Source organism: Lytechinus pictus, chromosome 3 (assembly GCF_037042905.1).
Source record: "Lytechinus pictus isolate F3 Inbred chromosome 3, Lp3.0, whole genome shotgun sequence".
Classification (NCBI taxonomy): domain Eukaryota; kingdom Metazoa; phylum Echinodermata; class Echinoidea; order Temnopleuroida; family Toxopneustidae; genus Lytechinus; species Lytechinus pictus.
Window position 1 is genome coordinate 41,705,404 of NC_087247.1, and position 27,175 is coordinate 41,732,578.

The 27,175-nt window shown below is 38.2% G+C and overlaps 2 protein-coding genes across 2 annotated transcripts in view; one reads left to right on the top strand and one right to left on the bottom strand.

The window, feature by feature from the left end:
* Positions 1–16,799, top strand: LOC129257214 (fibropellin-1-like). Its single transcript, XM_054895493.2, has 12 exons — positions 1–159; positions 2,331–2,469; positions 4,235–4,392; positions 4,896–5,052; positions 6,073–6,169; positions 6,565–8,941; positions 9,298–9,347; positions 9,690–9,855; positions 11,225–11,399; positions 11,788–11,876; positions 12,962–14,070; positions 16,430–16,799. Exons 2-11 carry the CDS (start codon positions 2,341–2,343, stop codon positions 13,050–13,052), a joined length of 3,489 nt encoding a protein of 1,162 aa, XP_054751468.2. The 5' UTR covers positions 1–159; positions 2,331–2,340; the 3' UTR covers positions 13,053–14,070; positions 16,430–16,799.
* The window catches only part of LOC129257213 (F-box/LRR-repeat protein 4-like), a 13,856-nt gene continuing 2,115 nt past the window's right edge, over positions 15,435–27,175 (bottom strand). The window contains exons 2-5 of the mRNA XM_054895492.2: positions 26,115–26,387; positions 25,091–25,268; positions 23,766–24,011; positions 15,435–19,327 (exon numbers count right to left, since the gene is read on the bottom strand). Coding sequence (XP_054751467.2) covers positions 19,265–19,327; positions 23,766–24,011; positions 25,091–25,268; positions 26,115–26,362 — 735 coding nt within the window. The 5' untranslated portion in view covers positions 26,363–26,387 and the 3' untranslated portion in view covers positions 15,435–19,264. The remainder of the gene's footprint in view (positions 19,328–23,765; positions 24,012–25,090; positions 25,269–26,114; positions 26,388–27,175) is intronic.

Genomic DNA, 27,175 nt, shown 5'->3' on the forward strand with positions numbered 1-27,175 from the left:
CGTATACGTATCATGTGAAGTGACGGTCTCATTTAGACTGAAGGCTTACCTGAATGAGAATAGCAGATTGCTTGATGGCCAATGCTGTGATAATGTAGATCGACCATGCAGTGACAGATGTGATAACAGCTTCGATCTCTGCTTCGGGCCCCCGGGAAAGTAAGTGTTGCATTCTGGGTAACTACTATGTATGAAAATTAGGATACAAAAATCAGCGATTATAAAGAATTTAATACTATTGTAACATTACTATTATAACTCATACGAGATAACATATACCTCTTTCATAATAATGATAAATAAATAAATACATACATAAATTATAACAATAACACAAGGCATAAGCGATTTTGTGTCTCGCCCACTTATGAAAATAACCAAAAATATTGTCATTTGCTAGGGCACGCAACAGAATTGTATCAAAACTTCATTGTGAAATGACTGGGATAGAATAACACTTGTCATAAGAGTCTTGCCCATAAACTTTAATGTTGACCTCAAAATGAACTTTGACCATACCATGTGACCTCCGAACACAATAACATGCAGGTCTCCTAAGTACACCTACAACCCAAGTTTGGTCGAAAAGTGACTTACGGTTGCGGAGTTAGGTGTCATAAGAGAGTCTTGCATGTAAACTTTAACGTTGACCTGAAAATGACCTTTGACCTTACCATGTGACCTCCGACTGTAGCATAACATGCAGGTCCCCCAAGTCTATCTACCATCCAAGTTTGGTTGAAAAGTGACTTATGGTTGTGGAGTTAGGTGTCATAAGAGAGTCTTGCATGTAAACTTTAATGTTGACCTGAAAATGACCTTTGACCTTACCATGACATGCAGGTCCCCCAAGTCCATCTACCATCCAAGTTTGGTTGAAAAGTGACTTACGGTTGCGGAGTTAGGTGTCATAAGAGAGTCTTGCATGTAAACTTTAACGTCGACCTGAAAATGACCTTTGACCTTACCATGTGACCTCCGACTGTAGCATAACATGCAGGTCCCCCAAGTCCATCTATCATCCAAGTTTGGTTGAAAAGTGACTTATGGTTGTGGAGTTAGGTGTCATAAGAGAGTCTTGCATGTAAACTTTAACGTTGACCTGAAAATGACCTTTGACCTTACCATGTGACCTCAGACTGCATCCCATCATAACATGCAGGTCCCCCTAGTCCATCTACCATCCAAGTTTGGTTGAAAAGTGACCTACGGTTGTGGAGTTATGTGTCATAAGGTTTGTGACGGACGGACGACAGACGACATTTGGATCCCTAAGTCTCGCCTTCATCTCCGGTGGGCCAGACAAAAAATGATAATAAATAAATAAATGAATGAATATATAAACAAATAAATAAAGATAAGAATAATACTGATAATGGTTTTGAAAACACGAATTAAGATAAGATTTAAAAATAAAACTAAACAGTACTACTCATAAAATGACACTCGATTGAGCTAAAGAGTAATCAATATAATTATCATAATGAAGGGATGAAGGAAATGCTTTTTTTTTGTGGAAATACACTATCATAAGTTCATATTCAAACATAAATAGTATATGAATGATCGAATGCATGTGCTCCGTAAGATGCATTCCCAAACACTTCAATGTTATCTCAATTTAAATCTAGTATATGAATAGTGTATAATATGAGACAGGCTATGACAGGGGGTCCAAATATATGTTCATTATAGATTAAAGATAAGATGTCTGGTTTCTGCAAAAACTTTACGGCCCCTAATATAAGGCAGTTTCCACGGCTTCCTGGTTAGTTACCAGACTATTAAACTGTCATTCCTAAAATAGCACCCTTCATCTCCTTGCTTTCAAACTAGCTGTAGATAGATGGAATGGACAACACCCAGTTGTTCATTTACATTCAGGTTATGATATATACATGTGTATTATATTAGAAGCTTTCTAGTAATCATGAGCAAAAACATATTCATATGTATATTAGAAATTGGGTCGGAAAATGCTTGCTTCTGTAGCGGAAATTTAGGTCCGAATATATTGAATTTCGAATAAAATATTTGGAATTTGAACAATTTAATATATACAAACCGTTTTACATAACATGTTATGTTAAAATTAAAAATTAACAATTGAAAGAAAAAACGTTTTTAAGAATGTTAGTTGTAAACAAATAAAAAATATACTGCAAACGTAAGGTGGAACGTCTTCAAAGCTATGATATATTTTAATTTTCCTGTAATCTCCTTAACATGACCAAATAATTTTTTTTTTCAAATAATAAGGTCTGTATATTCTATAAAATTTATAATAGTGCTTATAGATACTAACGACAAAATATAATGTCTATTTTCAGTGACATCGACATGGCGAATTGTCCTTACGGACGCTTACGAACAGGGGCTGTCTTTGACAACCAGGACGACTTCCCATTTCCTGAAATCCTCTCTGGAAACATTCCCAATCCGATGTTGATTAAGGTCCGGGAATGGGAGGTAAGCCAATAATGTGATGATAGGTGATTCTATTATGACTGTAATCTTAACATTTCAGTAAGAATTTAGTATTTACAAATTTAACTAGGCTGTCTGCCTAGAAACGGCGTATTATATAATGTGGGCATGCCTCCGACGAAGATTCTGCTAGGATCGAAAGCTTATGCCCCTTATGACTTTCTAATTTACTCCATTGGCTCTCTTTTATTAGATAAGCATTTTTCAGCAGCTTCTTTTTGCCACAAATTTAACTTAGTAGAATAGACTTAGATCCAAAGGCAGCGGTGAATGGGGTTGGTGTATCCCACAGATTTAGTGTGGTATCCAAGATGATGAAGAAGTCTTAGAGATAATTTTGGATAACACTAATCGAATAAAGATAATGAAACATGTTTTGCTATAATTTGTGAACCAAATCGAAACAATTGAAAATCATCACCAGTATTATTTACCTCTGAGCTGATGGAGGGAGGTACACATGCCCACCTATTACATGGATTTCAATAATTTTGTTGCTGTCTGCCTAGAAACGGCGTATTATAAAATTTGGGCATCCAAGTGACAAATCAAATGTAGATGTATATTATTTGAACAAAATTAGTAACTTTCAGGATCTAGATTCATGTTTCAGATAATGTTTAGTTAGTGCTTAAAAAATCCAAAGAGCTAACTGGTAAGGTAGCTTAATCAAATCCGATAGAAAATCCATGCATGGTCAGGGTTGACAAGGAGCTCAGTTAGAATTTGAAAGTCACATTGTTTATATTAATACAAAAAAAGACGTCACGACATGGACAACAAGCAGCCTGTAAACTCTTCGACACTCTCTTCAGGTGTCACTTCAAAAGCAATCGGCATACAATCTGACATATACCTTTCAACGCATTACGCATAATGCCGATTTTATCTTCCATGTGTGAAGAACCTTAATTGGCAAGCATTCAAATTTGTCAGGTAGTGAAATATATGACGATAAGTATATACCACGGTTCTATTCCATTCGTTTGAAATATCTCTCAAAATTACATAAGTTTGAAAAATAAAACATCCTTTTTGATCCTCTTAATGATTTCACTGGAATAACGGTTGTCATACCATAACTTACCATGAAGTATGACCTTATTTAAATTAGATGAGACGACACTGTTAGGATTCACGTTTTCTCAACGGCTTGTGAACTGATTTCGAAATTGATGGTGATTTTTCGTTGATTTGAAGAAGAAAAAAAACGTTTGTTTTATTTCATTCAAACTTATGTCATGGCATTCATATAGATATAAAGATTTTTATCTCTGTTGTCATCTGGCTTATCTCGTCTCACATGATCCTCATGGGGAGGGGTGATCTGTTTAGCTTGTAACTAGGGTAAACTGCTATTAATGATTGAAAGGATATAAAGTTTTATATCATGAAAAGGACATTAATATATCACATAACGATGATTGATCCTATAAATGATATTCAACGATAAATATTGTACTATCAGATAAACATCATATTTCGAAATCTTTAGGGTATTGTGAGATTCTGGGGGAAAAAAAGGACAGTGTTAGGAAGTTTTTCCTCGACCAGACTCCTAGGCATTTTCCTTAACGACGGAACATAATCATTGAGACAAGGCGGATGGATTGGGGTACTTCATCACAAAGTCAAACGGATAGACATCACGTACCGCTTGTTTTTTTAAAACCGATATGATAGTGGCCATGAGATAACCATCTTTGTAATTCTTCAATACATTGGCTTTCTTCTTTTTCCTTTACAGAGAGGTATCAGGGTAAAGGTCGGTGTTTGGGATATCGATCTAGGGCATGAGCCAAACAGTGTCGATTTCTACACGAGGAATTTCGCCATCCGACCCGACATCAACTTGATCGAAGCGCCAATCTTTAGATACACGCTTACTGGTGATGGATACACAGAGTAAGAAATTATCCTAATTCCTATAAGGCTTCTATGTATAAAGCTGATTGCTCGGACTTGAATAAAACATATAAATAGACATAAAATCATACCTTTCGATGTTGATTCTTCATATGACGCTGAAAGAGAAATGTGCAACTGAGAAGATTCAGCTGGTCTCGTTTTAAAGCAAGCTTAGAATAAGTGCATGGTATGCATGGCACAAGCAAGAATTATTTTTGGTTGTCGTATGTAAATGAAGTAATAATAACAACCAAAACGAGTCTAAAACTTACTTACCTATTTTACCCATATCATATAAGAAGACTAAAATCATGCAATTAAGACAGTTAATTTAGTGATAGGTCCGCAGGAAATAAAAACTTCAGATCACCAATTGTGTTGAAAACTTCGTCACAAAGTCTACTGCCTAATAATGTTCTCATCATTAACATATGAATATGTATCTTCTCTTCAATATTTATGTCTTTACCTTTTCTCACGAATATCTTCAATTTTTCCAGAACGAAAGTGGAGATTAGAGTATATTGTTCTGAGCATTTCTATGGTGGCAGTTGCGATGTATATTGCAATCCTGGAGAAACGGGTCATTACAGTTGTAATATCCTTTCTGGCGTGAAGGAGTGCTTCCCTGGTTGGGTTGGACCAGAATGCGATGTGGTGAGTCTTCATAATCATGATAATGAGGGTTCTATCAATAGAATACTATCCTTGGAAAAATATTAACTCTACAAATTATCATTTGTAACCGTGTATGATCTGTAATGGCAAGAGAGTCAATGCTAGAGTATAGAAGAGTCTACGATATCATTGATCGGATTCGGTTTTAGCTATACTTGCCGCCATCTACCCAGAAGATATTTGGATAACCAATAAAATACGAAAGCCTTGTATTATGGGAAAGCGATTTGCTATCCCTTGCTGGAAAGGTCCCGATACCAGGGTGTGGAGAAAGTTCATTCATTGTGAGCGGGCTAGCAAGCATTAGAAGGAGAAATATATTTTGCTAATAATATTTAAAAGACTAATGATCTAAATTCTCGATGTATTTGGTCGGTGTAATGATGAGTGCATAAACATATTTTCCGACTCCGACAACAATCAAAGGCATTTTCGATCGTTTATAATCATTAATCGACTGAGCATAACAATGGTATTATAGAATTGAAGACCACAAATTGCGCGATGGCGCATACACTGTTAGAAAATTTATCCTTAAAATAAAAGAAGTTCCTGCAGCAGAGTCTCGAGAACACCTGTAATCTTACCAGATTGCGTAATCTTACAGGAAATTGGTATTTGGTGTGTGGAACCTTACAAATTTCCTTAAATAAAACACAATTTTCCCCCTTTAAAACAGACCTGTTCTGTTAAATTGCAGAAAAATTCCTGTTTTATGAATTTACAGAACGATTCTGTTATTGCTTTCTACAAAATCAGGTTTTTTTAACAGTGTACGTAGGAGCGATTATCTGGTAGCCTGAAGGAGTTGCGAGTTTAGTTTGGTCAAATGACAGGGTTATTAACCTAAAACAACATGACTTAAATTTCCCGTCTTCTGACGATAAACTGTCTAGTCCTGCTTTGTGTCTTCAATTTTGGTGAAAAAGTGAATTACTTTCAATGTATGCTATTGATAAAAATTCTTTGTTGTTCCTTTATTTTCGATTTTCTGGACAGAATGTAAATGAATGTGCATCTCGACCGTGTATGAACGGTGGTACTTGTGTCGACTTGGAAAACGGATATGAATGTACATGTGTGGACGGAGCAATAGGTAAGGGTTCTACGATTCTAGAAAATAAGTTTATATCGTCCATCCATCTCTTTTCTTATTCTTTATATTGAGCGTAAGTAGTCAATAGAGGATAAATTTTGAAGGGGGATTTGCCCTCCAAGAAAGTCAATCACACAGCAAGTGTCATATAATAGGGATTCTTAAATGACCAAAAGGTTGCATTCTTGGAACCGGGGACCATTCGAGTAATTTAAGACATTTACCGGATGCCATCCATGGCACTTTGACCTAAAGCTCAGCCGAGGTTAATTCATGTCAGTATTGTCAGCCGAAAGAAAACGTCTCATCCGACATGTCTGGTAAAAGTAATTTAACTACCCGAAAGGTAAATGTTTTCAGTAAGTCAATGTCGATATCAATTTATGTATTTTCAGGAACCCACTGCGAGCACAATCCTGACGACTGCAGAGGAGTCGAATGTCTACACGGCGGACAGTGCATTGATGGCTATGCGTCCTTCACCTGCCGATGCCAACCTGGTTACACCGGGATCATGTGCCAGTTGAACATTGACGAGTGTGCATCATCGCCATGCAGAAATGGTGCGCTATGTCAAGATCAAGGAAATGCCTATTCATGCTATTGTCTGGCGGGATTCTATGGTGAAAACTGTCAACACGAATTTGATGAATGTAAAATACTCAAACCCTGCAGGAATGGAGGAACATGCTATGACAGAGTAGCATCCTTTCACTGCGAATGTATGACAGGATTCGGTGGTCCTGACTGCTCCGTTAACCTTGATGAATGTGCAAGCAGCCCGTGTGCGAATGGCGCTCAGTGTATCGATTCGGTTGCTGGTTTTATCTGTCTTTGCAACGAAGGGTTCCGAGGACTTCTTTGCGAGGAAGACGTCAATGAATGTGCGAGCAACCCTTGCGAAAACGGAGCGAGGTGTGTTGACTTGGTAGACTCATACGAATGCCAGTGCCTTCCAGGATATCTCGGAGAGAATTGTCAGTTGGAATCAGATGAGTGTGCTAGCAGTCCTTGCTTAAACGGAGGCAGGTGCTTGAATCGAATAAACGAATTTCGATGTAGATGTCCAGCGGGTTACAGTGGAAGCAGGTGTGAGGTCAACGTCGATGAGTGTGAAAGTTTACCATGTTTTAATAACGCCACCTGCACAGACCAAGTTGATGGTTTCCAGTGCCAGTGTACACTAGGGTTCACAGGAACAACTTGCAGGATAAATACTGATGAATGTCTCAGCTCTCCTTGTCAGAATGGAGGTCAGTGTATTGATGGTGTAAATGGATATTTATGTGAATGCAGACCAGGTTACTACGGAAAGAACTGTAGAAGAGACATCAATGAATGCGCGAGTGATCCTTGTAAGAACGGAGCGATTTGCCGTAATTTAGTTGACGGCTACGAGTGTGAGTGCATGGTTGGGTATGAAGGGAAACACTGCACAACCAACATCAACGAATGCGCCAGCAATCCCTGTCTTAACAGAGGTTCATGTATAGATCAGATCAACGGATATTTCTGTAGATGTAGGCCAGGGTGGGGTGGGCGGCATTGCGAGATCAATGCCAATGAATGTTCAACGGAACCATGCATGAATGGAGGACGGTGCATCGACGCTGTCAATGGATTTTTCTGCCGTTGTCGACCAGGATTCCGTGGTCGCCGTTGTGAGATCGACAACAACGAATGCGCAAGCAACCCATGTTTGAATGGAATGTGTTTAGATGGGATTAATCGATTTATTTGTCACTGCATACAGGGCTTCACTGGAAAGAATTGTGAAATTAATATCAATGAATGTGCATCTCGCCCATGCAAAAATAATGGAGTCTGTCGAGATGGTGTGAGTGGTTACACTTGCGTTTGCCCAGCAGGCTACGGAGGCAAGGACTGCCACATTAACATCAACGAATGCTCTACTGGTCAGTGTCAGAATGGAGCTACGTGCGAGGATGGAATCCATGGATTTACCTGTCACTGTGCACCTGGATTTGAAGGTATTCTCTGTGAAACGAACATTGATGAATGCGCAAGCAGACCTTGCATCAATAATGCAAGATGCATTGATGGGGTCGACAGTTACAGATGCGAATGTTTGATCGGGTATGAAGGATACAACTGTGAGGTCAACATCAATGAATGTGCTTCAAATCCTTGTCGTGGATTGTCCACCTGTGTCGATATGATAAATGCGTTCCGGTGTGACTGTATTGACGGATACTTCGGCAGCTACTGTGAGACTGAAGTCAATGAATGTCTAAGTAACCCTTGCTTGAACGATGGACAATGTGTCAATCGTTTAAATGGTTACAGATGTAGTTGTCAACCAGGATATGAAGGCCCTCATTGCGAATTTAATATCAATGAATGTAGCCGTCAAACCTGTCAAAACAACGGCAGATGCATAGATGGCGTTGGCAAGTTCTTTTGCTACTGTCGTTCTGGATTCCGCGGGAAACACTGTGAGGAAAATATCAATGAATGTGTGAACCACAAGTGTAAAAATGGCGCAGGTTGCAGAGATGCGTTGAATGGTTATTCTTGCATGTGTACCGAAGGTTATACGGGGATTTTCTGCGAAGAAGACATCAACGAGTGCAATTTAATGATCGAGCCTTGTCCACCTGAAACTTCATATTGTAAAAATCTTATCGGGACCTATGAATGCTCGAACATAGCTCCAACCACAATTCCACCACCAACAACTACCGAAGACCCATGTGGGTCAATGCCGTGTGAGAATGGGGCCACCTGCATAGTCACGTCAGAAGGAAAAAGGTACACCCCCATCTCTTTATGGGTAGATATTAAACATAAACATTTATAATAGAAAAAACAATTATTTTAATTGGTACACTAAATTTTAAACCGTTTTGGGGGACAGATTTGTAAGCCCAAAGGAATTAAAACGTGATTCAGGCATTTACAATTGTATGTAATTACAATTGTTAGAGAGATGAAATACACGACAAAGACAGAAACATATCTGACGGAAAAATAAAATTGTTTTTTTTTTCTTTTGATATATTACCCTGATATAATGTGTTCTACCATTCCATCACCCCTCACTTCCTTTACATGAAACGTAGTCTTTATGAGCAATATGTTTCCCTCTCTTTTTATTTCTGAAATAGATGTATTTGTCCCGGTGATTTCGTGGGAGAAAATTGTGAAATTTCGTTTGGTAAGTACATAATATTTATGTCAGCCAAAATTTGCAGTCACTGTGATATATCCATCAAGAGATGTCAAAATGGCATCTTTAGCATGACCTTTTCTCAAAGAGGTAAATTTCAATCGATACGTTAACATTCCTGCTAAACTGGTTGCCTCCGATTCGACCCCATGATATTTTACTCATTCAAAATTCGTGCAAAAATATAACAAACTGACAAAAACACTTGTATCGCCCATTGGACACGCATGATAATGTTTTGCAGGGCAATGTCTAGCAGGTGTGTTATAAAAAGAGCAAAATTTTAAGGTTCATTTCACTTGTCTTTATATTGCACATTACGACTTGCAGCTAACACAATTACTGAGGTGACACTTGAAAATCACATCGACCCATCACTACCTGGTCTGGAGAAACGATTGGCAGAACTGATCCACACTGCTACAGGGAAAGAACCTCATATCATGGTGGAAATCGATATCGTCAATGCCATCAACGGGTCATCATCAATCACAGGGTATGAAATAAACTATTTCTCGTAGTCAAAATATCGATAAACCCATGATTCGAAGCATCAAAATATAACATCCTTACCAAACTGTCGGCCGCACAGAACGTCAAAGTCAAAACATTTATTTCAATGTGTAAGTAATGCATTATTGTAACATTAGGCATCGCTGCCACATTACAGGTTGCAACAGGGCCTCAGCGCATTGCTATGCGTCAGTACAGATTGTTAAGAGACTAAACAAATGATGACGGTACAGCTAAATTTACAGGGTTCTCGCTAAAGAAGCAATTGATGAAAATACTAGTGAGTGTTACCTCATTGGCATACGCGCACAAAGTTTTGTGGTTGCGGATCTGTGACCCGGAGTTACAACTATTGTAACTTTACCATTTTTTTGCAACTACCATTTAACATTGATTTTGATTGGCTGTTGACTCGTGTTACCATGGTAACTGTCATAATGAAAACGTTACAATAATTGAAACTCGTTGTAAAATTGGGCTCTGGACTTCACCGAGTTTACCCCCAATAGACAAATAATTCGTTCTCTCTCGCTTGTATAGGGAGTGATATAGACACGGAATGTCTGTCTAAACAGAAGCTCAATAGTCTAGTAACATAATGTATTCAATACTTAATTAGGATGATATGGCATTTATCTGTTATTTTTCTAGAGTGGGGCAAGAATAAATTTAGATTTAAAATGGGTGAGGCTGATAATCTGCATGCAATGCACTAAGGAGAGCACTTGTAAACAGCGCACTCGTTTTCGAATGTCCACCTATACTACCGTTCGAAAGCTGCCTACAGTCTTTCAGGAGCAACTCAATGACATCCCTCCATTCTCTAAACAATGATAATAATGACAGAAACCATCGAGCGACTGTTAATTATTCGAACTTACTCTACCTGGTGCCAGAGTAGAACGTCAAGATGTTTGGTGTTTAATGCCTTCAAAAGTTCAGAACTTTGATGGCTTCAGAACTATAATGGCACACTTATAACCAACCTTGACGATCAGGGGTGTACATATGTGACCCTGTGGGATTCACATGGTTCAAATGGGGGATGACGCAATAGATCACCCCTACACCTTCGGAATTTAAACCAGTGTTGACGACTTAAACTCTGATTCAAGTTGCACCACTGCATCATCAGTTCATCACTATTACTCTAAAATGTGTTTAACCCGCCATCAAAATGTCTAATGAGGAACTTCATTCGAAGAGTATTACAGACATAGAGGGAATATTTAGAACTCATCCACCACTTGATTGATATAATTACAGATAGTATTTCATTGTATTCATAAAGGATTCCTGGCCGAAGTATTTAATATACTGTTTTACTATTTGAATTTTCTTGTACATTACAGAATGGCGTTTACAACCGTTGCATTCAACATGAGCGTCTTCAATTCAACCTTCAATGAAGACTCTTTAAAACTTGCCTTATTAACCCTCTCAAGAGAGGAACAAGATCTCATCATGAGCCCTTATAAAATATTTAATGAAACACCAGTAGTGGTTGAATTCAAGAATCCAGACAGGGTAAGTCAATGTAATAATAAGTACATAATTCAATCTTAACATTTTTCAGATTATATACATTACATAGCATTTTTGCTCTTAGAAGTTGAAAAGACTCATTTGAACAACCAATAAATATTCTCCATTTATGATTTTTAAATAAAAAAAAAACCAACGCAAAACATGAGAAATACCTTACGATACTTCCAAGTAAATTTTGTGAGGTTTTTAGCTTGGATACTAGTACAACGTAACACAAATTCGTCACATTTGATATTTACTCCTGATCAAACCTGGGTCAAGAATATGGTTCCATTGTCATAATCGGCATTTTGATCCACGTTAACCATACGAAAAAGCATATACATGTAACTAAGCAGAGGTATCTCCATGTACATTTTCTTTTCAGACGTGGTCAGAACGGAACTGGTTTGTCATATTTCTTCTCTTTGTCTTACTAATATCAGCTGCAGTATTCGGCATCTGGTACTTGGATAAGTAAGAAATAGATTCTCTAAAAAAGTTTCTATCTACTTGTGTGTCTAATTGTTGTACTTGCACAGTACAGGAATAATAATTAACAGCTTGTCCAACCCTACCCCCTCTCTCTTTTTCTTCCTAAGCTCTGTCTATCCCTCTCTCAGCAATGAAGTTGAGGGATTGGCGAAGCATAGCGAGTGGAAAAGCATTTTCAAATTGTTATTTCAGTTTGGAAAATATGATTTAAACAGATTAAAACTTAAAAAGCAAACACTGAAAATTTAATGAAATAAATGAAATTTGGTATTTTAAAGTTATGCACTATTTCTGTGAAACAATTCAATGCATATCATCATGAATGTTCATTGATCGTGCTGACGATGCCCCCCCCCCCCCCCACACACACAAACTTTAAAGAAATTAATTGCATGAAATGGAAAGCAATCAACATCCTGCCCCATGCACATAAAACATTATCAATAATTAGGCCTATCGTACAGTTAGGCAATAGTTTTTGTAACTTATTTAGATACAAGGGAGAAACTAGTCAAACTAGAAACTGGTAAACCATAAATGACCAATGTAATATTTTTGTTTATACGGTCACATATGATGCAAAATCTTGAAAGGAACTTTTCCATCCAAGTTCGATCAACTTTATAGTGTGTAGAGTTTTACATTTTGATTTATTTATTGGTATAAGTTCAGTCAGGATTTGATTTTAATTGACAGTAACTACCAAACCCCCACACACCGATATTCAAACAGCTATTAAACTACGATCATGGGACTCTGCTCAAGCTTTAAAAAAGTAGGGTGTTCGTAATGTGTTTGCATTTTGATTGTGTGCCTTTAATACGAGTCTAAAACTACAGTACACCTTGAGGTAGACGTTGGATTCAAGGTAGTAAAAGAGTCATATCACAGGCTCACGGAATTTGCTGTCTGTACTTATACTCGGTTTGTTGTTTCTGTTGCTAAGGAGAAATGTTATGGGAATCTAATTTTTGTTCATATTGTAATTTAATGATGTTGCTTCAAAAGTGAATAGTACTTCTTAACCTCACGGTGTTCCGATTTCTCCCTCTGTTCCCTCTCTCCAGGCGATATCCGGCATGTGAAGGAGAAAGCAGAATGGGAAAATGGAAACGACTTTTAAACATCCCACAAGAGAAGGCTGCAGAAAAGAAATGATCTTCAAGGGACTATTGAAAAAATAGTTTGATTTAATTAATGAACATTTTATGCTATCCTTCAGTTTTGAGCAGCACTTAATACGAAGTTGGCAAGAAAACTCACCCTTCATGCCCTTAGATTGCGCCTTTCAGGACATGAAATCCCAAGTGTCAAGCACACTCAGGGGGCGGATCAAGGATTTTGGAAATCGTGGATGGCAAATAATCGAATTTAAAGGGAGAGTTTCTAGTCCCCCCCCCCCCCAATTATTGTATTCGACTCCTAAAAAAATCTGATAAGTAAAACAAAAACACAGACAGGGAAAAATAATTCATTCCTCAATACAAATTATAGGGCCAAAGCCTATCACCTCCATGGGGGGGGGGGGGGGCAGTGTACACAACATTCTTCCCAATAAACATGCCCTTTCCCCTCCGGTCTTGTGCCTGTAGCTTAAACCTTATGTTCTGAATAATGTTTGTTTCCTTACAGGAATATATGCTCTTGATTACTAGATTTTCTAGTTTGTTCCTCCCACGTGATCATAGGATATTACAGAATAATCTAATGACTTAATTTCAATAACACTCAGAAATTGAAAAAAAAAACGTTTTATCTGAAGTGCAACTATTATGCTTTATAATGACTTTAAGCATTAGAAAGATATGGAAAACGATGAACTTGGAGATGAATGGGGAAACAAAACATTTATTATTTTTTCACATTATACTCCTGCTTTAGATAATTTGAAGACTCCTAAATCAAAATTGTTTTATTACCCGATTCTTAATACATGGGGAAATTATACTGCATTGTTCATTTTTTGGGATTTTTTGTGAAGTTCTTGCTTGTACATAAATGCCGAGTGTGCATGTTTTTTGTATTCATACTTCAAAAGTAAGAGTTCTGAACAAACTGAAATGATTGTGGGTATTACCTGAGATAGATAAGATTGGTGTACGCAAATTGAATTCCTTGAACATGTTAAATCCAAGTATTGTATTTCATTTATTAAAATAACATTGTCAATTGAAACATCCATGGGTGTCGATCGGTATTCTTGGTTGGGGGGGATGATTGACACAAATGTTATTGTGGATGGGGATCTTTCAACATTACCCCCACTAAAATTGGTTGATATGCATGGTGTTCTTGCAGTGGCGTACCGTGAGTCACGGCATGGGGGGGGGGGGGTACCAGCAAAATTGTTAAGTCACTTAGTGAGCACGCGAAGCGCGCTCAGTTGCCAGGTATACTGACCTAATAGGGACATTTTAAGGACAGTGCCATTAAACGGATATGTATCTCACTGCTCAAATAATGCGAGCGCGAAGCGCGAGCTGAAAATCTTTGATATGCAGACCAAAAAAGGACATTATAAGCAAATTTTTGTAATCATTATACATACCTGTCTCGCTAAACAAACAATGCGAGCGCGAAGCGCGAGCTGAAATTTTTGTAAATATTTACCCCAAACAAGGACATGTTAAGGACTATTATATTTTAGGAATCCATTAAGAGTATACATATCTCACCATAGTCATCTAATGCGAGTGCAAAGCGCTTGCTGATTTTGCTACATCTAAACACATGAAGCACTTTTTGTAGTCATTGTAATCATGATAATACGCATCTCACTCATCAAATATTGCGAGCGCGAAGCGCGAGCTGAAAATTTAGGATATTCAGACATGAAGAGAGGCATTCTAAGGCCTGTTTGTAAGAATTCACTAAGACCATACGATACGTATTTCACTAAACAAATGATGCGATCGAACATTTTTGATATTCAGATCAGAAAAAGGGACATTTTAAGGACGGATTTTTAGGAATTCATGAAGAGCAGTCATATCTCACCAATCTGCTAGTGCGAACGTAAGCACGGACAGGAAATGTTTTATATTAACACCTTAAAATGGGGCAATCACTTTAAGAAGTCATGAAAAAGAACCATATGTCACTACATAAAACAATAATAAGTCGAAGTGCGAGGAAATATATTTGGTGTATATTGACTTAAAAACGTTAAACAGACAATGCGAGTACCGGGAACAATGAAGAAATCTAGGCCTGAGCAAAATAAAGTTATGAAAAAATGTTTCTTATGTATTATAACATAACATTATTATAATATAACATTATAATGAACAATAATTTCTTCATTCCCACTACGTTTCTCTTTCTTTCTCCTCTTCCCCGTTTTTTTTTTGCCAGCCGATTGGGGGGCACGTGCCCCCATGCCCCTCCCCCCCGTAGTTACGCCACTATGTTCTTGGAAATTCTTTCATTATTGCAGTGTACTGTACTTATTTTTTTTTTTTGAAAATTCAATTTGTGTTACAAGTAAGCCTATTCTAAACTCATACGAAAGAAAAAATGACAAAAATTGTCTGGACCATGTACAAAGTGATCTGTTTATTGGACATGATGTATACAACTTCTCTCTTAAATCTAACCCGACTGGCGATATCTTTTTTCTTCTTAATGCATGATGATAAAATGCAGATTCGGACAAATTAAGACTAGCACAAATTACAAACTGTGTGGCTTCTCGTGCGCCATCGGGCTTACCGTCATTCCTTAGACGATTTTAACCCTGGATTTTAACATGTTTTAAATGCTTTATAAGTGCATAAAACAAAAACAAACATAAAAACAATCAAAACTCAACTGTCATGTTATGATATTTCTCCAACATTTTCTTGAATCATCAGTGTGTAATATCAGCTAACATATGTGTTAAAATGAAATTTACGTACCGCATGAGTGTGCTCATATAGAATGCAAAACTGTCATCCCTTTCCAAACTCAAAAGAGATTTCTTTTTGCCAAAATAAGAAAGAGCCAATCAAGTTTAGATATTCAAGTCCATAATAATAACAAGAATAACATGAAAAAAATCCGATGTTCATATCCGAAAATACGCTTTAGAGAGAAATTAATGATTATTCTTTCTGAAACCATTAATTGATTTCACTTTTTAAAAATTGTAAAAATATGATCATATTACCACTGGTGGGATGGAACACCCTATCAACAAAAGTTGTTTTTCGTCGGGGTCCTTTTATGTCATGTGTTAAAAAATATCATATACGTAAACATTTCATTCTTTTTCATCTTGAACCTCCACCCATCTGTTTAAAAGTCCCGGAAAAGAATGTTTTTATTTAATAATAATATACACAAATTGCGAGGGAAACAAACTGATTGATGGCATACTATAATCATCACTATAATCATCATGATCAAACCTTTACATTTTTTCATCATCATTATTATAAATTTTCTACCCTAAATTATTGGGGGGGGATGATAATACAGGTCATCCCCCCCACTTGAAATATTGGGGGGGATATATCCCCCCCATCCCCCCCGTGATCGACACCCATGGAAACATCGCTCCTAGGTTCCTGTGAAATGAATATAAGTTGAACATCACAGTAGTATGTTTCCTGATTAAATAAAATGAGTTTGAATTGGTTAGAATCAGTTTGATGCAATGAGCTAGAATTAAAATATTAATTGTTATACTTATATTTGTATTAAGGTAAACTTGCATGCTCACAGTGAATATTGTAAATATCCTTTTTTTATAATTATCCTGGAGAACTTCTGGAACTTTCATATAATGTGCAATAATAAAAGTATCAAACTTAATATATTTTCTAATTACAAAAGGAATTACTAAGATATTTTGAGAAATATATTGATGTGTGTATATCTTACAGAAATAAATATGGAGATCCTTCGATATTTTATTATAAAGCTGCTAGATCAAACTTTTGTGCATTATTATCTCATCATATCGTCAACATCTTTTAGTTTCACATTGCTCATTTACATGACCCTTTTATATCTCCCCTTTGTATTTACTCTCTCCTCTCTCGTTTTCTCTGTCTCTTCAATATGATGGTGTTTATGCCATCTTTTTCTTCTTCATTTTCTAAAATAACATTTAGTTTTGACATGTATACTTATTTTGTCCAACTATCACACATAATTAGACATAATAATAGGCCTAAGAAGGAACTCTTGGGTATTTTGATGCAGGTGGGGAGGAGGGTTGAGATGAGCTAAAAATGACCCCCCCCCCCTTAATTGAATAGTACATGCAATAGACAAATCTTTTCCTTCCTTTTGTTCTGCTCTCACTGCTATCTTTTCTTCACTTTCTTTAAAAAAAATCATATAGGGGTGCGGTTCCTACACTTCCAGGAGTGTAGTAGTAGTAGTAGTAGAAGTAGTAGTAGTAGTAGTAGTAGTAATAATAGTAGTAGTAGTAGTAGTAGTAGTAGTAGTAGTAGTAGTAGTAGTAGTAGTAGTAGAAGTAGTAGTAGAATTAGTAGTAGTAGTAGTAGTAGTAGTAGTAGTAGTAGTAGTAGTAGTAGTAGTAGTAGTAGTAGTAGTAGTAGTAGTAGTAGTAGTAGTAGTAGTAGAAGTAATAGTAGCAGTAGTAGTAGTAGTATTAGTAGTAGTAATATTAGAAGTAGTAGTAGTAGTAGAAAAAGTAGTAGTAGTAGTAGAAGTAGTAGTAATAGTAGTAGTAGTAGTGGTGGTAGTAGTAGCAGTAGTAGCAGTAATAGTATATGGTAGTAGTAGTAGTAGTAGTAGTAGTAGCAGTAGTAGTAGTAGGAATAGTATATAGTAATAGTATATAGTAGTAGTAGTAGTATTAGTAGTAGTTGTAGTAAGAGTATATAGTAATAGTATATAGTAGTAGTAGTAGTAGTAGTAGTAATAGTAGTAGTAGTAGTAGTATATAGTAGTAATCTCTTTCAAGGTCTAAATAGTTTTCAGCGCTCCACATGCCCTCTCTTTCTTGAGATCCCACATAAGTATACCCATCCAAAACTAGACACACAAAATTCCCAATGAAGAAATGAAGACAAAAAAAAGGGTCTAAATGAATTACATATCACATTTTATGAATGCAATATTCATAAGTTAATGTATATCCCATATTTTTCTATAAAATAGACGACATGTCATGAATATAAAATATTTCAAAACTTGTTTAGTTAAGAAATCATTGACAAATATACATATCTATGCTCTAATGTTTATCTGACAGTTATTCATGAAATACATTCAATATTTTCAAAAGCAATATGATATTAAAACACTCATTCCAGTTTTGGTAAGCCCTCACAGTTTATTTCAGATTATAGATTAGTGACTAGTAAGAAAAGGATAAAAGATGATTCTCCCATTCAAGATAAAAAGGCGAAAATATGCTGGACCTATAATAGTTTCTTTGCAAACAAGGACTGGAAGTGCATACTGGACAAGAATTCACACATAAAAGTAAAAATGTTTGTTTCCACTTTAACATTATGTTTATGAACAAGGGATTGGTAACCTATTAAGCAGGGGTCAATTGCCCTGATAATGGTTAAAAGGGAATAATGGGTACTTGTTTAGAATACAATCTAATTCTCCATAAGACAAGAGTGGATTGTCAGATGATTTCAATGGGCTTTTTCATATTATCTGGCAGACGATTTTACCATATATTTATTTAGTCATTTGTAGATCAATATTTATATTGCTACTAATACTTTACACAAATTTTCAGAAAATTTCAAAGGGAAAGACTAACAAATTGTTATTCATTACTTAAAGGCTGCTCAGCAAAGTGAGGGTCAAATATTTCTGATAGAACTGATATCACTGCTTTTGCACTTTACTATTAATTGGGAGCTTGTAAAGAGTTGTTTCCATCTCCTTCATTTTTTGGTAACATACATATTTTTATTTTAAAATTTGAGGTAGTATTATATCATAATCAATATTTCAGGTTTATAATATGTTATACATACATGTATACATTTTCTTTACTTTATCTATGACTTATTTAGTATCAAACAACATTTATTTATCAATTTACTCATCTATTCATTCAACCTATTTGATGGGGGAAAATTTTTAACTCAATCACACAATGGACAATATAATAATTTCCTGCTGCACATAGGGGCAGAAGAAATTGATTTAAGTGACGGAAATCATTCAGTGACGTGATATACATAAAAATTCACCTCTTTGTAATAAATTGCTGTCTAGAATAAAAAAGAAAATTGTCTCTCATAACATTGCACAAGAGTACTGGTTCAGACTAGAGTACAAGATTATGTTTTACAATTGACTTTGAATGGTTAAATATAAAATCTCACATGAAAGAGCTATTATTGAAAAGCTAGAAGAACAAGGTTTTGAAGCATCAATTTCCATCAGAACATATTGTTGACTTGAATGCCACAGTCAAGAAGTCTTCCAATCATTACATCATTTACCTAATGTTATGGAAAGAAAAAAAATTAAAAAAAATAAATTAAAAAAGAAAAGATATTGAGAGAAATAAATGGTTGAAGAGAAATTGATTAGTCGGAGATGACTGATAGAGAGTTTAGAGACATAACCTTACAAAAATCAAATAGAGTATCAGATAGAAATAATCACACCCAGCAAAATATCTATACTTGAATCACAAAATACTTTTTTATTGTAAATTAGGCATACAATATTTCAGGTCAGGTCAGGAGGCTTGTCAGGTCTGGAGACCTGACAGTTTTCTGCTACTGGTAACCTGGAAGCCAGTACTACCTGTTTCAGGGTCGAGTCGACGGCGACTAAACCGTCTCCCCCACCTTTTCCTTTTGGGTTTCGGTGTGGAGGGTGGCTGGACACCCTGATGGAATGAAAAGTAAGATCCATCTTAAAGGGCGCTGGCTTAAGAGAGCCAACAGCGGCCATCCAGCAAATCAGGGTAGATGGAACTCTCCAGCCTTGGCAGGCTTTTCATCTAGGACAAGGAAAGTCTGATGTAAAACCTACGACTCGAGGACCTCGCTGTCACCGTCCCAGCTAGCTAGGCTATGGCAGATGAACCCCGGGTGTAAAGGGTGGGGCCAGGACTGCGCACACTGTACTCCACTTTAAACCTCCATAGCGCAGGCATAAAGGACATGTCCATGTCCAAAACGCCACCAAACTTACCAAGCCCTGTAGCGACGGGAAAGGGGCGAAATCGGCAGGTGGAAGATGTCACTGGAAGCCGCAGTTCCAATCCTGCATGCAGGCGGTTCAGGATATTGGTCGCCTGATGTTGACCCAGAGACGACGGCATCATTCGGCAGCACCCTGAACGACCGAGCAGCCTTATCTAGGGACAGCACTGCTTGCTCCACACGGAGAGGGGCCTAGAAAAGGTGGCCTAACCAAAGCTCGTCTCTCATCACCCAGTTGGCTAGCCGCGGTCAACGGGCATCTTCTCACGCGGTCGAACAACAACAACAAAGAAAAAAAGGTACACACCCACCTGTAAGGGTGTACAAACACTGAAACTAGCATGCTGGAACATCAGAACTATGCTTGACCGAACTGACAGCAACCGACCGGAACGTCGCTCTGCTCTTATCGCGCATGAACTATCAAGGCTTGATGTTGACATTGCTGCCCTAAGCGAAGTCCGCTTCTCAGAAGAAGGCAGCCTACATGAGCAGGGCGCTGGATACACCCTCTTCTGGTCAGGGAAACCTGCAACGGAAAGACGTCTAGCTGGCGTTGGTTTCATGCTCAAATCTTCCATCGCCTCCAAGCTGGAAAACCTACCAACTGGTCATTCCGACCGCATCATGTCCATGCGCCTGCCTCTAAAGAACAAGCAGCATGCAACACTTTTTAGTGTGTATGCTCCGACTCTTCAAGCCGATCCTGCAGAAAAAGACATGTTCTACTCGGAACTCCGCAGACTTCTCCAAAGCACCCCTGCAGACGACAAGCTGTTAATTCTCGGCGACTTTAATGCTAGAGTAGGACAGGATGATGTCGCCTGGAAAGGAGTACTCGGAAGGCATGGTGTTGGAAAGTGTAACGACAACGGACGCTTGCTGCTGGAGCTCTGCATGGAACAACAACTTGTCATTACCAACACCGTCTTCCAGCAAAAGGACAGTCTCAAGACAACATGGATGCATCCTCGTTCTAAACACTGGCACCTCATTGACTATGTCTTAGTGCGTGGACGTGACCTAAACGACATCCTTCACACCAGAGTGATGCCCAGCGCAGAATGTCATACTGACCATCGCCTAGTGCGCTGCAAACTCAGGATGCATTTCAAACCTAAGCTAAGAAAGGGAGGCCCCCGCAGGAAAAAGTTTGATCTCAACAAGCTACAGTCAGCTGAAGTGAAAGCTGAGTTCCAGGTAGGCATACAGGCCAAGCTTGAAAACAACAGCTGCCTAGAGGATCCTTCTCCTGAAATACTATGGAACTCGCTTAAAGCTTCCATTCTGCAGTCATCTGAGGAAACTATCGGGTTTTCCATAAAGAAGAGCAGAGATTGGTTTGATGAAAACAACAAAGAGATCCAGGAACTGCTGGAAAAGAAGAGATCGGCCCACCAGGCCCACCTGTCACATCCGTCCTGTCCTGTAAAGAAAGCTGCCTTCCGTCACATCTGCAACAACCTCCAGCGTAAGTTTCGTGTGATGCAAAATGAGTGGTGGACCAAACTTGCAGCAAGAACACAGCAGTACGCCGATGCTGGTGACTACAGAAGCTTCTATGAAGCCATCAGGGCTGTTTATGGCCCCAGACACCAGGCTCAGAGTCCATTACGCAGTGCGGATGGACTGACACTCCTCAAAGACAAGACATCTATCCTTACCCGATGGTCTGAGCACTTCCAGGCACTCTTTGGAGCTGACCGGGTTGTCCAGGACTCAGCAACCCTCCGCATCCCCCAGCTGTCAGTCAAGGAGGAACTGGATGTACCGCCCTCTCTGCAAGAACTTACAAAAGCCATTGAGCAGATGAAGAGTGGCAAAGCAGCAGGAGTTGATGGAATTCCACCTGAGATATGGAAATGTGGAGGACCAGTGTTACACAACAAGCTCCATGAACTCCTTGTCTGTTGTTGGGAACAGGGCAAGCTACCAGGAGACCTCCGCGATGCAGTCATCATTACCTTATACAAGAATAAGGGGGAAAGGTCTGACTGCTCAAACTACAGGGGTATCACTCTACTGTCCATCGCAGGAAAAATCTTTGCCCGAGTGCTCTTGAATAGGCTAGTACCTGTCATCGCAGAAGACCACTTCCCAGAAACCCAGTGTGGCTTCAGAGCAAACCGAGGTACCACAGACATGGTCTTCGTCCTCCGTCAGCTCCAAGAGAAATGCCGGGAACAAAATAAAGGACTGTACATAACGTTTGTCGACCTAACCAAGGCATTTGACACGGTGAGCAGAAAGGGCCTCTGGCTAATCTTGGAACGCCTCGGTTGTCCCCCAAGGTTCCTCAGTATGATCATCCAGCTGCATGAAAACCAGCGTGGCCAAGTTAGGTTAAACAGCCATCACTCCGAATCTTTCCCAATCACAAACGGTGTGAAACAGGGTTGTGTCCTTGCACCGACGCTGTTCAGTATCTTCTTCAGCGTAATGCTCAAGCAGGCCATGGAAGGTCTTGATGAAGACGAGGCTGTCTACATCCGCTACCGCCTCGATGGCAGTCTATTCAATCTCAGGAGACTGCAGGCCCACACAAAAACTTGTGAGCAAATATTTAGAGACCTTCTCTTTGCCGATGATGCTGCCCTCGTTGCCCATACCGAAAGAGCCCTGCAGTGCTTGACATCCTGCTTTGCGGAGGCTGCTCAACTCTTCGGACTCGAAGTCAGCTTGAAGAAGACGGAAGTCCTCCATCAACCTGCACCCCGGGAAGAGTACCGCCTTCCTCACATCACTATTGGCGAGACTGTGTTGAAGAGCGTTCACCAGTTTACCTACCTGGGATGTACAATTACTTCAGACGCCAAGATTGACAGGGAAGTAGACAACAGACTGGCCAAAGCTAACAGTGCCTTCGGCAGACTGTACAAGCGGGTCTGGAGAAATAAGCATCTGAAAAGGGGCACCAAGATCAGCGTATACAGAGCTGTTGTCCTCACCACCCTACTGTACGGTTCTGAGTCGTGGGTAACTTACCGCCACCACATGCGACTCCTGGAGCGTTTCCATCAGCGCTGTCTCCGGATCATCCTCAACATTTCACTGGACCGACTATGTCACAAATGTTGAGGTCCTTGAACAGGCGGAGATCCCCAGTATCGAGGCCATGCTGCTGAAGACTCAGCTCCGTTGGGCAGGACACATCTCAAGAATGGAAGACCATCGCCTGCCCAAGATAGCCCTGTACGGCGAACTTTCTACTGGCAATCGTGACAGAGGGGCTCCAAAGAAACGCTTCAAGGACATCCTGAAGAAGTCCCTCGGTACATGCCATATCGATCATTGCCAGTGGTCTACTCTGGCTGCTGACCGTGCTAGCTGGCGACATATAGTCCATCAGGCTGCCTCTTCTTTCGAGGAATCCCGAAAAGATCACCTGAGGGAGAAACGTCGCCGCAAAAAGAATCGCGAAGCCTCAGCAGCCACACCAAACGTGACTTTTGACTGCGGCCGCTGTGGCCGGGCCTGTCTATCACGTATTGGCCTTGTGAGTCACATGCGTGCCTGCAGTCGACGTGGACTGCCTTTATAAATCTTCGTTCGCGAAGCAAGCCAAGAGATTTCAAAAAATGATGAATTATTCAATGGTTTTATAAGGCATATTCTTTGCCTTGATGAAAGAGAAATAGATATTTTCAACATATGGTACATACAGTAACAATATTTTCATTTTTATGTGTTTTTACTCAAGATCAAATCATAATGTATACCTCACCTTATGACAGGCCTTTATCCTAAGATTCTTCAGTGATGTTCTTTTTTTGCCCGTTTCCATGACAAATGGTTGTAGTCCTTTATTACTGACCCGATGGCAATAACTGACGTCTAATAGTTCTAAAGTGTGGCATTTGTATGCAAGCTGACTTACACCAAAATCTGTTACTCCATACACACTTCCTACACAGAGTTCTCTTAATGAGCAAGCATTTTCAGCGAGGCCACATAGTGTTCTATCCATGATCTTTCAATGCAAAAGAAAAAAAGTAATATTAAACATAAAACTTTTAATAAATAAAATGATGTCAGATGGTGTGCTGTCATTTGTAATCTTTAACATGAATGAAAAGGTCACATCAAACACAAGTTAACTGAAAAAAATACAGTTTTCCATCCAAATAACAAAGTGAAGAACTCACAACAAGATAAAGATGAAAGCAATTTAGAAATGAATAAATGAAATATGAAACATAAATGAAATTGTAAAAAAAAACTTTCTTTAATCATTATTACAATAAAGAAGCTGAGATGAGACAAAAACAACAATTAATGTTATCATACTTTATAAAAAAATGCTTTATATTATAACAGAAGTTGATAACCAGAAGTCCTGCTAATATTACTTAAATATTTTGAGACTCATACGAAATGACGAAAACTTTGTAAAGAAGATGTCCAGGTGAAAAATGTTCAATGCTTAAATGGAAAAATGGGAAAAGAGCGGCAATGTAGCTTGCTGGCCTTGCTGGGAAAAGACAAACACAGGGTATCACTTTGGGGGATTTGTTTCTTTGTGACATCCCATCCCTCAATTCATCACAACTTGATAATCACTTTACATGTACATTTCACATCATTGTTGTGTGACACAAGGACTGTAGCTTTAACAGAAACATTTGCCTTCTTTTTATGAAACATTATTCTATCTTTTGAATTTTGTATCTGACATTAATAATTCATTTTTAATTGGTTTGTTTCATATCAGTTTATACTAGTTTTAATTCAATGTATATTTTTCTTTGAGTTAGAGATTTTACTACTGAACTGTGATTTAATGACAAAGATAAAGTGAACAGAGAAATCTAGCAAGTGAACACACGCACACACTCAAACAGCGTGCACATACATGTATACACAGTAAATGCACATGTAGGGTGGAATTTTTCTGAATTTAAAAAGGAGCAAACATAACATAATAATTACATTTTTTTTAGAATCATGAATTTATACATATATAGGGATACAAGAAACAAAGATAGAAGAAGAAAATTGTCATTTTGATCAATATGTTACATTGTTATTGAAATATTTCATAGTACCTACTTGATAACAGCTACTCAGGTCCAACTCTTCCAGATGTTTCCAAGATTCTGCCAGCTGTATAACAGAGTCTTCCGTTAATTTTCCACACTTGAAGAAGGAAGCACATCTTACTTCTCTGCATTTATCTGCTGCTACATCCATGGTTTCACTAACAACTGCCTTCCAACATTTATCTAACCTGAAAATACATAAACCAGCAAAAACTTTTTAAACTTAGCAGAAAGATTTCAAACATTTTTTTAAGCAAATGTATTTGTAGGTAAAAAAGACTAATAAAAGAATAATTATGCCACCCCCCCAAATAAAAAGATTACATGTAGTTCAAATTTACAACAACTTTGTATGAAGTTTTTGTCAGTCTCCTCTCACTTGCTATAATTGTTAATAAATGTAGACTGACAGATTGACATTGTCTTAAGAATATCTAGTTGAAAGTTACAAAGGATGTCTCGGTTATAGTTATAATCAAACTAAAAAATCTGCTGTTTCCAAGTTGTTAAATTTTTTTATTTTTCTCAGTTTTCCTCCTAAACAGACAGAAGTCTCCCATAGAACTCGCAATGGTGGTGGTTCACATGCCACATAACTACAGCGTCTATGGGGAAAAGAGTGAGCTGCCTCACCCTCTTCGATTAATGCCTGAATCACAATTTTGGGGATGGGGAAAACAAAGCATGTTTCATGAAAAGTATATAATCATCTTACCAGTTTCTTGAAATATGTGATGTAAAATGAGGAGAGTGAAATTGAAAAAAATGAACAGAATTGAAAATACAAAATTTTGATTCCAAACATACAGGGTTCGCTAGGTGTCATGTGCAGCTAGAACATACAAATACGCCAACCAATCTTGTTTGTGTTACATGATGTCTACCACCACCACTGTGGTGCGTATGGGATACTTTGGTCTATGGACATGATGGAGGGAGAGGATGCCGCAAAGCCAAAGTCTCAGCGGAGCATATCCTGACCGAAATAGACTGATTTTTCTGTCTAACTTATAATCTATATATATAATATTTACCTCAATTCCCTCAATGACATTGTATGGGACAAAACACAATGGAGAAATTCTGGAGTAATTAGAAAGTCCCATGGAGTAAGATCCAGCACTTTGAGCTGAGCAAAGTGAATGTTGACTAAATCACACCACTTCTTGCAAACACCTCTCACAGCACAGATATCAGGCATTGGAAGTAATGGAATGATATGATATACAAAGATCTCTTCAGGGAGTGACAGAATTCTACACTGCACATCGATTTCATCCATAGCAAGACCAGGTCATTGGAAGGTTCTATACAAAGAGCAAGAAATAGTTTATATTAGCACTTGGTGTGAGGAGTCTGTACATGTAGTATGATGGTGGGCCCCAAGTCTGCGCCCCTAACACTTTGAGATAAGATTTAACATGAATCTCTTCTTATTTCACAAAATTTTTCAGTTAATAATGTTCCTTATATTATTAAGAGTAAGTGTACCAAATTTCTCATTAAAAAATGAAAAAAAATATAGGATTTTCTGGAAAAAACCTCGGGCAGTCATTTTCAGATTGAAAAAAAAAATGGTACCCCATGTCTGCGCACTCATTCACTTTGCACACGATTCGGGGATTTTGATGAGAAAGGCTGCATTTTGAGGCCGTCACATGAAATGCCCTAAATTCATTATTTTTCCACCATTTTGAGTCGGATTTTTTTATGAATACCTGTCTATGTATTGCATGTGTAAAGTTCGTGCTCGTTGCGTATCTTCTTTTAGTAGAATCGCGCAGATACGCGTGTGCGCAGACAAGGGGGACTGCGCAGACTTGGGGGAACTTGCCATATATAGGTATGATTTTGAGCTGGGTGAGCTCCCTACATTACTTTTGAATACTGGTTATGCAGTATGTCATGAACACTACTCATTCAATGAACAATATAATACACTTTGAATTGATTCATGACATGGGAAATTTCATCAATGCATATTCATGATTGCACTGATTTAGCATGTTTAGTGACTGATACTAGAGACTCCCTTTTCGATAAGTGTATAAAAAAACTGGATGATTTTTACTTTAGACTTCAGCTATACTAGACC